The sequence below is a fragment of the Enhydra lutris genome, unplaced genomic scaffold (assembly GCF_002288905.1).
Source record: "Enhydra lutris kenyoni isolate GAN:26980312 unplaced genomic scaffold, ASM228890v2 scaffoldscaffold21, whole genome shotgun sequence".
Classification (NCBI taxonomy): Eukaryota; Metazoa; Chordata; class Mammalia; order Carnivora; family Mustelidae; genus Enhydra; species Enhydra lutris.
This window is the reverse complement of record NW_019154105.1, coordinates 35,805,310-35,815,667: the sequence shown is the minus strand read 5'-3', so window position 1 is coordinate 35,815,667 and position 10,358 is coordinate 35,805,310. Positions and strand designations below refer to the sequence as shown.

Here is a 10,358-nt window from a genome sequence, read left to right as displayed (position 1 = left end):
GTATTCCACTGTATATAAACACCACCACCTCATTGTCGTCTCATTGCTGCTGTGAGGTACTCACCGTGCCTTCCAGAGTTCCTGCCTGAACTCACAGAGCAAACGTCTTTGCATTTCACCAGTCTGTACTCTCGATGATTCAGCTTCCTTAGGGGCAGAGATTCCAATTGCAATGCAGCCCTTTCTGAGCTGCTTTGCTCAACTTTTTTTTTTTTTTTTTTTTAAGCGCAAGACTATCCAATAACATTTTAAAGATTTTATTATTATTTGACAGGGAGAGATCACAAGTAGGCAGAGAGGTTGGCAGAGAGAGAGAGGGGGAAGCAGGCTCCCTGCCTGAGGGAGCAAGCAAGCTCCCAGGACCCTGGGATAATGACCTGAGCCGAAGGCAGAGGCCCCAACCCACTGAGCCACCCAGGCGCCCCTCTTTGTTCAGCTATTATCGTTGAAAAATATTGATCACAAGCAGGGATATTAAAATGGACATGAACTCAGGCAGAAATCTTTCTAATCTTTTCCTTCCCACATTCAGAACCTTATTCTCCCCAAAGCCAAATGGCAACAAAGCCCATGTTTGCACAATGGCTTTCTTCTTGTCTCTAATTATTATGGAAAATTCACAATTCCTTCATTCTTTCATAGGAATTGTAATATTTAGGTAGTTCTCACCCTCAAAACACAATGCGAGAATTATCAGTCAGATAGAAACACCTCAGTGGAGATCAGGTCTTTGGACAGCAGACACTTTGCTGCTATTTATGTTGCTATTGTCACAAAAAGGTGGAATCAGTAGGAGACTGGAGATGATGTAATATTTGGTTTATAAATATTTGTGAAAGCTTTCCTCTGAATGAGCTTTGGAGGCTAGGACCTGCTTGACTATCATGGCATGGTAGGTGGCTTGTGATCAGTAGAAGATTCTGGTTGTGTGTGTGTGCGTGGAGAGAGAGAAGAGTACCGGGGGCTTCTAGTTTTGATCCCAGTGAGCTCTGGCTTCTAAAAAGAGGCAGGCCCTTCTGTTCGTAACTCTGAGATTCCACGGGCAGACCAAGCTGGGCCTGTTCCACACAGGACATTTAAAAGAACCTCCGTAAAATGGTTACAGGTTAGGTGGCTTTAAGGGCACCAGCCTTCTGCCTTTCAGTTCTTAGCCTGAGGTAGGTCGCAAAGGGGCAGGTTCCTCTCGTGTTCTAAAGCTGGCCCGTTTCTTGACGGGTACACTCCATTGTAAGCCAGGTAAAACCAGATGGCTAAACTGCCAAACCTTTTAGAGGAAAATGGTCTCAGCACTTTTTTTGGGCTGAGGGTGTATGGCCATCAGGGTGAGTCTTTTAAAAACGCTGAGAACAAAACTAAGGGAGGTGCTTCAAGGGGACACTGCCTGGGTCCCCACCAGAATTTACTCTTTGGAGAAGCATAGTAAGGCTCTACGGTTACACAGAGTTTGTCCAAGGAAGCCACAGGATAGTCAGCACACCCCAATTTGTGCTTGGGAGGGGAGTGCACTCAGGACAGCGGGTGAGCAAGGTTTGGGGGCTGGGACCAGGTCTTCCAGTTTACAGAGGGAGGAACGCTTCACGCGCGGCAAGTGCCCGGTGTTCGTGTGGCCCAGCCAGCAGGCTTCTTCCTGGTCCTTCCCCTGCGGCAGTTTGCCCCTCCCGACGGTCACCTCTGCTGTGGCAGTCCTCAACCTGACCAGCCGCCTCCTGCATCAGATCCAGCTCCTTGTGAGGCAGAGGCTTGCTCAGCCCAATCCTTTTTTCAGAGCCTACATCTCCTCTAACGGTTCTCAGAGTTGCATCTCTCTATAAAGAAAAGGTACGTTTTGTTTCTACAGCATCTGTTAAGGCTCTGAAGTCCAGACAATGTATCACCTGAAACAGTCATACCTGCCTGTGTGCCATTTGCTTTACACTGCTGGTGCTCCGAAGGCCCCACACCAGTTGTGCTCGATGAAAGCCTCTGGCATTGTGTCTAGTCTGTACAGATGAAATAACCGAACACCTGTAATGAGGAAAATCGCTACCCATGACCCTTCAGATTTTGCTGGCATCTGGAGACTCGGACCTTCCTCCTTCCATGTGTAAATGACCCCCGACGGACTGCTTTCCAGGCTTCTTGCCGAATCTGATACAGGGCTATTTCTTAAAAGGAATGGATTTTATTCAGAATGCATGGTCTTTGCTGGAGAATAGGAGTAACTGGAGAACGAGGGGCAAGGAAAGTGCCTTTAGTTGGTAGTCAGTATCGATGGATGTTATTTGAGAAATACCCCAAAATTGAAATCCTGATCACCATCCTGGCCCAGATTCCTTAGAAACGGGACCCACATGTTCCTGCTGGCCTTTCATCTTTTTTTATTTGAGAGAGACAGAGGGAAAGAACGAGTGTGCACAAGCAGGGGGAGCAGGAGAGGGAGAAGCAGGGCCCTGCTGAGCAGGGAACCCGATGTGGGGCTCAATCCCAGAACCTCAAAATCATGACCTGAGCTGAAGTCAGATGTTTGCCTGAGCCACCCAGGCGTCCCACTTGGCCTTTCAAAGAAGACACAAGCTTAAGTTAAGAAGGTTTATTACTCTTACGGAAGTGAAAACTTAGAGCTCTGACTTACAGGCTGAGGAGGTATGCGGTTATGCACATTCGTTTCCATTGTTCTACATTGTTACTGGCTTATGGCCAACATTTACTTCTTGTGAGCAGTGCCATCATTACTCTTGAGGCAGGCTGCAAAGCTTGTCGTCAGACTGTTTGAAACTTGGCTGTTCTCCAGTGGTTTATATGAACAGTTTGTCCATGTGAATCGTGGAGGCCGTAAAGTCTTGACAATACAAATACCAAGGTGTAGAGTGATAATCCCATTGAGGGTAAAATACAGAACCAGGCAGGATAGCTAGCTTTATTTCTCATTCTGTGCATTTCTTATTCCAGATACATGCAATTTGCTTGCTCTCCATCAGTTTTTAAACTTAAAATGTGCATGTCCAAAACGTGCAATAAAGAGATGTATTGGTATAAATGAAAGGCCACTTTTAAGTTCTTGGGTAAAAAAACAACTTCTAAAGTTTTGCAAATGTCTATCAGAATTTATCATCTGTTATGTTCTCCCTGTCACTGTAGGTCAGATCATAGTACGTAGCCAGTAAGTTTGAAGGCTTGATTTTTTCAATTTATGATTACATTTGATTTGTGAGGATATGCAGATATTTTATCAGCTTGTGACATACCAGGGGGTACATGAATATTCAGGGTTCCACACTACTATATAATGCTGCATTTCTTGGTTTTATTTGAAACAATGCAAATTTTTAGCATTTTATGGTAGGATTTTACACTCATCATTTACACAAATTACAAGGTTCTGCTTCAAGTCTTTAAAAAAATTTTTAAAAATTCAGCCCATGTGCAGCACAAGAATATGCAAAACTACTTTACATTATACACACTTTTTATCAAAGGAGATACAAAATTCTGGCTTGTAGTTTTAGACAAATACAAGAAGCTTCAAACTAGACACAAAGGGTTAACATTAATTCTCAAATGTAAGTCTGCACTTTGTGTTGTATTTCTCTGAGATGTGAATATCAAATTCCTAAGGGATTTAACTTTTTCCTTTTTTCAAAGGAAAACTGACAAATGTCCCTTAAGTCCCTCCGCATCATCTCAATCTTTTCATCTGCCTACTCTCCCTTCCCTTAGTGCCAGACGCTTGCCTCGGATTAATGAACCAGGGGGGCCATTTACATACACCTGTGGACCAAATCCTTTTAGCTGAACTCCTCTCCTGCAAAAAAAATCGAAGCAGCCACAAACAGATGCAAATGGTTCTGCTACATTATGTTATAAATATGACTTAACACTAGGTAATCTAGTCAGCTGTGACTCTGAGTAATCAAAAGGAGTTGAAAAGGTCCCTACCAGTGTGCTTCTTATTGGTGACAGATCAGTGGCCTTAAGAATCAAGATGTCTGAGGCTAAGAGCACTTTAAAATCTTTCTAAATATACATGTTCACTGTTTGCTTGAGGGACTTCTCTGATGCTTATGCATAGATATTCTTTTTCAGCGTGTTGGAGGCAATATTTTATACTTTCCTTCTAAAGGGTTATGAAGAGGCAACAAGAAGAGTGAGGGCTTTTCTTGCCCTTTTCAAAGGTATTTGTCACTTGTATCCACTGTTCCCTAACCGTCATCTGATACCTCAATGTGTGTACATGCATATTTGAAAGAATTACCCATCTTTCACTGAGTCAATATACAGCCAACTCTTGATTATCTATGAGATAAGTGACATTTACTGCTAGCCAATTTCACATTTAACATCATAATTATTTTCTGACATAGCTCACGTTCGCTCTTTTACATCCCTTGTAGACTACAGCCTCCTAAGACCAAGTTCTAATGCAAGTGTCATTTATGTCTTCTGACCCTCACTAGGAATGTGCAAGGAACCGAGTGAGCACATTCAGTGAGGGCTTGGGAAAGAGCCTCAAGTACAGAATGGGGGGCAGCTACAACTCTGAGCATGAAGGAGGACAAAGTTCAAGTTCCTCCTGATTAGCTCTTGCAATATACTTGGTTTCATTAAGTTTGTGATTTCAATTACGACTGCAAAACCTGAAACCCGAGGCATAGTCACTGTTTTATATAGATAATGGAGAGTTGACTGTAATCATGTTATTTATGACTTTAGCCCTTTACATAAAAAGAAACTCACAAGAAAACAATATGGTAAAGAGATTAAAAAAGACTACCATAGGACATCTAGAAGCATTTATTTTATGCAAAAAACTTAAATATGAGTATGTGTACACAAAAAGTGCACACATTACCTATGCTGAACAATGCCAAGAAACAATATATTGATGCAACAGTTGTCTTCTAAAATAAACATAAAAACTGAGCCCAGACCGGCAGACAAAAGCAAAATACTTATTTCCCATCAGCACAATGCTGAAGCTTGATAGCCATCCTAAACACCTCCAACTTTCCCTACAAAGCTGCCAAAGTCCAACTATTTAAAAAAATTGACTTTTTCTTTACATCAATAATAAAAATCTGGTGACAAACATTATAAAACCAAATGCTGGGCAGTCTTTACTCCTTTAAAATTCCAAATATTCCAACATAATCACAGGAGTAAAAACCATTTTAAAGTGATATGCTTTATGAAACAAACAACAATATGTACATTTATTGCAAATTATATTAGACTAAAATGGAGGGGAAATCAAAATATGAAGTGATATGAAATCAATAATAATTTTAATTATTTTCTCACTCTGATAAAAATCAGAAAGCAACATTTATAAAATTGCCACCACATCACTTTTCATAGCAGGGAACTGAAATCTGTACATCTCATTTTTGCAGAAAAGTAGGCAGGCAGAAAGAATTATACATAAAAGTTTCCAAAAGGAAAAACAAAGAAATATTTAATCTGATCTCTTTTCTTCTAAAAAATTAATTCAGTAGACTTCTATTTTTTTGTTTGTTTGTTTTCTGTGTAACATGGGAATTCCTGGCTCTAAAACTGATGAATTTTCAGTGTCAGTGTAAGGACATCCTGTTACTTTCTTTAAAATAACAACTGCAGCATGGAAATCAATGGTGTATTATGCCTTTAAACTCCAGATATGCAGGAACTGGAACCAAGTGTTAAGCAATTTGCTTAATTATTGACTTTTCCTAAGAAAAGTCTAGGGGAAGGGAAGAATAGAGTTGCTTTAGCCTCTCTCTCAAGAGTTTCTGCTGTACATTTCCATCAAAGGACTTGTGGTCATGTGAAAAGGAAGTAATAGTTTCTTTCAGTTTTCAAGGCAGAAAGTGTGTTCTGAAGTTAACTTCATCTTCTGTTTAGGGACATTTTGAATCCAAGTTTTTGCAGAAGCTGGAGCCTGCTTCTGCTTGGCTTTCATTTTCTCCCTCTGCAAATGAGTTTTCTTTTTACCTTGGGGAGGGGAGTAGAAGAAAGCAAAGTTAGAAAAGACATAAACAGGAAAACACACCAAACCAGAATTACTTCATTTCTATAGTTATTATCTAAAAATCTCAAAATTATTTTCCCATTTTTCATCTGAGACCTTGTTTTAAGGAATCCTTCTCTAAACTATATAAACACAAAATACCAATGAAGTTCTTATTTTCAGCCATTAGGTGCTGCTACCCAATGGCAGATCTGCTTACAATAACAAAACAATAAAAGCTATTTATTTGAAATAACTATAATTTGTCATTAGTATTATTTCAAAATTGTATTACAGAAAAAAAGTTACCGGGCACTTTTTTTAAACTTTTTTTTTTTTTTTTAATTTTTAGATTTTATTTATTTATTTGAGAGAGAGATAGTGAGAGAGAGCATGAGAGGGGAGAAGGTCAGAGGGAGAAGCAGACTCCCTGTAGAGCTGGGAGCCCGATTTGGGACTCGAACCCAGGACTCCAGGATCATGACGTGAGCCGAAGGCAGTTGCCTAACCAACTGAGCCACCCAGGCGCCCTACTGGGCACTATTTATAAGCAGCAAAGAAGTTCTGACTTCTGAACTGGGTAAACACATCCATCTTATTTATTTTTTTAAAAGATTTTATTTATGTATTTGAGAGAGAGCGCCTGAGCAGAGGGAGGGGCAGATGCAGAGGGAGAAGCAGACTCCCCACGGAGCATGGAGCCTGATGTGGGGCTGGATTCCAGAACCCTGAGATCATGACCTGAGCCGAAGTCAGACACTCAACCAACTGAGCCACCCAGGGTCTCCCCAAACACATGCATTTCAGTATACCAAAACCAAACCAAAACAAATAAACAAAAAAACAAGGAGGAAAATTTAGAGGCATCAAATCCCCACTGGTCCCATTTCCCCAGTAAGGAGAGACAGTCTGATTTCTGGAAGCATGAGCATGGGGGATATGGTCTCTCTTCTCTCACCTAACTCCTCTTTGGGAGGAGAAGGAACCCAGCTATCTAATAGTTGAGAGGCGAGGGGTGGGAGAAAGTAAGCATGCTGGGCTTGTCCTCTCCTAGATTTGTTTTCTTTTGCCTCCAAAAGGGGCATTCAGGTCGGCCTGTGGTTGTTCAATGTAGAGGCAAGGCATTATTAACCACCTGGCCTGTCATTTCTCCGTCTTTCCTTAGCCATATCAGTATTCAAACTGGGTCTCCTCTGCAACAATTCCAGACTTGGCAGAAAGGTAAGGAAGTTGTTTACATGCATCCACTACATATGGAATCTTACGGAATCGTGTCACTAAGATGACAGCGCTTAGAAAACAACCTAAGTGATTAAGATTCTTAAGAAGACTTAACTTGTTATAATATATAAAACAGATTTAATGTTCTATCAAAAAATCTTCCAGAAGCTGCCTACTGCACCTTCAGGAAGCTTCCCTTTCCCAGCTCTGAGTTCTCAGTATCTTCCTGGGTGCTCTCACAGACTTAAATGATCCAGATCACTGGAAGAATTCCATGCACTGGATACTCTGTCCCAAAGTGACCTGTCATCATATCCAAGCACCTGGCTCCTAAGAAATGTCGTACTATTTTGATAAAAATTCACCTGTTACTGAAAAAGTACTCATATCAAAGCGGTTCTGTGACTCATGAGGATACATACTTAGGGGTTACTATGATTTTAAGATATGAACCCAGGTAATGACAGGAAACTTTCTCAATACACAAATGAGCACAGGAAGTAGGAAATTCTTTGCTTAAAAAAAAAAAAAAAAATCCCAGATTCTTGAACACTTCTACACTAAGCATGCTAAGCAAAACATACTCATCCAAAGAAGGGAAAACTACAGTCTACTTTCCTACAGATAATTTCTTTATGTTTAGTTTCTTCAGAAGTCCCGAATTTAAGGACTCTTTCTCCACTGGTATCTCCTGATAGTCTCTTCGTTGTGGAAGAATTTAGCCCTCGGGTGCCTGGGTGGCTCAGTCATTAAGCATCTGTGTTTGGCTCAGGTCATGATCCCAGGGTCCTGGGATCGAGCCCCGCATCAGGCTCCCTGCTCAGCAGGAAGCCTCCTTCTCCCTCTCCCAACCCCCTACGCTTGTGTTCCCCTCTCTCGCTGTCTCTCTGTCAAATAAATAAACAAAATCTTTAAAAAAAAACATTTAGCCTTAAGTGTAAGCAAAACATACTGAAGAATCAACAGACCTAAAAAATACATTTTCAATGCAAAATGTTTGGACTGTTTGCCATCTGGATAACAGCTCAAAAACAAAGAAAAAACAAGTAAACTTAGTAACTGAAACGCTGATCTACCCTTCACCCAAAACTCAGAAAACCAACATTAATTGTCCAGTTGTCAGATACTGTTTCCTGACCATAAATAAACAAATGGCTAATTATTATAAATGTATAGGATAAATTCCAGGAATTTTCTCAAGTAACAATCCCAAATATAGCCCAAAATACAGACAGGCACATTTACTGAACATGAGTGTGTATGCGCACGCACACACATGCAACAGCTGAGGGAATAATATATTTGCTGCAAAATTCCAAAGGTATCTAAAAATTCTATAGATAAGTTTACAAGTAAAATGCTCAGCATCTGGGCGCCTGGGTGGCTCAGTGGCTTGAGCCGTTGCCTTCGGCTCAGGTCATGATCTCAGGGTCCTGGGATCGAGTCCCGCATCGGGCTCTCTGCTCAGCCAACAGCCTGCTTCCCTCTCTCTCTCTGTCTGCCTCTCTGCCTACTTGTGATCTCTGTCAAATAAATACATAAAATATTAAAAAAAAAAAATGCTCAGCATCAACTCCCAGATTAAAGAAGCAAAATCTAGGCCAGTAAATTTCTGTATATACTATCCATGTTTTGGATAAAATATCCACCCTTGAATTAATAAATAAATTATACAAGTAGGAATCATACTAAAAGCAATTATTATTGACCTAATATTCTCAGGAAGAGGACCGAGTAAGAGGAATTCTAGAGGGTCAGCGCGCGCTACACACTACAAGTGCTGGCGCGGTATTAGAGCAGCTCTAGAGGCTACCATTTATCAAGAGTCCTACCGAAGGGCGCCTGGGTGGCTCAGTGGGTTAAGCCGCTGCCTTCGGCTCAGGTCATGATCTCAGGGTCCTGGGATCGAGTCCCGCATCGGGCTCTCTGCTCAGCAGAGATCCTGCTTCCCTCTCTCTCTCTCTGCCTGCCTCTCTGTCTACTTGTGATCTCTCTCTGTCAAATAAATAAATAAAAATTAAAAAAAAAAAAAAAAAAAAGAGTCCTACCGAAGAGTGCTGCAGGATTAAGCAGGGTGGCGTACAGAAGTATCTAGACTGTGGCTGGCATATCCTGGGGTCCCCAAAATGGTTTTCACTAATAATAAAATCACATAATTGTACTACACGTATCAAGCCAGAAGACGGAGCGAGACTGCGAGGGGCGGTGCTAGCAGGAGGTGTGGCCTGGCCGCCGAGAGGACCCGCACCCGCAGAGGGCCGGCGAAGACGCGGAGTAAAGCAGACTGGGTAATGTCAAGGGGAGGGGGTCTTTTTGGACGTTATTGTGGAAACCTGTGACCAGAGCGGGAACGGACCAGCTGGCAAGTAACAAATCAATCAAGTGAAAGGTATGAAGAATAATGCAAGGTTAGGGAAGAGACTGACGTGGCACCTGAAGTTAGAGCGCGGGGCCACAGGGAGGCACTAGGGCACGGCGCCCGACGTACCACAGTCTCGCCTCCAAGACTCGCTTCAAGCCCGGGCCGAACTGCGTTCAGATCTCACTCCACCAGGGAGGCTTTGAGTCTCCAGGGCAATAAGCAAGCGATCACCCTGGGGTCATCCGGCACTCACAGATGTAGTGTTCGATGGCTCTCAAGCTCCGCAACCCTCTATCTTTTCTTAGTAATCAGCTGCCTGAAATGTTAATGACGACCTGACACAGGGCTGGAGGCGCTGGATTAGCTCTATGCTGGGAACTGTAATTATGGGCTTTAATCTGTATGGGATCCACACCAGTCTCAGGCAAATACAGGTGGGATGTCAAATCAATCACAAGTAATACTTGTAGTAAATGAGAAGTATGTTTACTTTTATTTATTAATTTTTAAGTCAAGTCTATGCCCTACATGGGGCTCGAACTCACGACCCCGGGATCAAGAGTGGCACGCTCTACTGAGCCAGCCAGATGCCCCAATGAGAAGTAGGTTTAACCTTGTAGGAAGGTGGAAGCTACAGTCCCACCATGAAATAAAAACGAAGCCAGTACCTTCAGGATTTTGACCATTTAACATTTCTCCTTAAGCTGAGATGGTTAAAATACCAGCTGAATCACAAATAAGGAACTTTTGACTTGGTGTGCTTATTCCGTCTTTTGGTGGGAACTATACGTTATCTTTGACATCATTACACAG

General features: G+C 42.0%; 1 protein-coding gene across 3 annotated transcripts in view; it reads right to left on the bottom strand.

The window, feature by feature from the left end:
• Positions 1-2,578: 2,578 nt before the first annotated feature.
• The window catches only part of LOC111148923 (PDS5 cohesin associated factor A), a 140,079-nt gene continuing 132,299 nt past the window's right edge, over positions 2,579-10,358 (bottom strand). For 2 of the 3 annotated variants that reach the window (XM_022505714.1, XM_022505715.1), the window contains exon 34: positions 2,579-5,946. In XM_022505714.1, coding sequence (XP_022361422.1) covers positions 5,943-5,946 — 4 coding nt within the window. In that variant the 3' untranslated portion in view covers positions 2,579-5,942. The remainder of the gene's footprint in view (positions 5,947-10,358) is intronic. The other variant, XM_022505717.1, reaches the window with a different exon arrangement.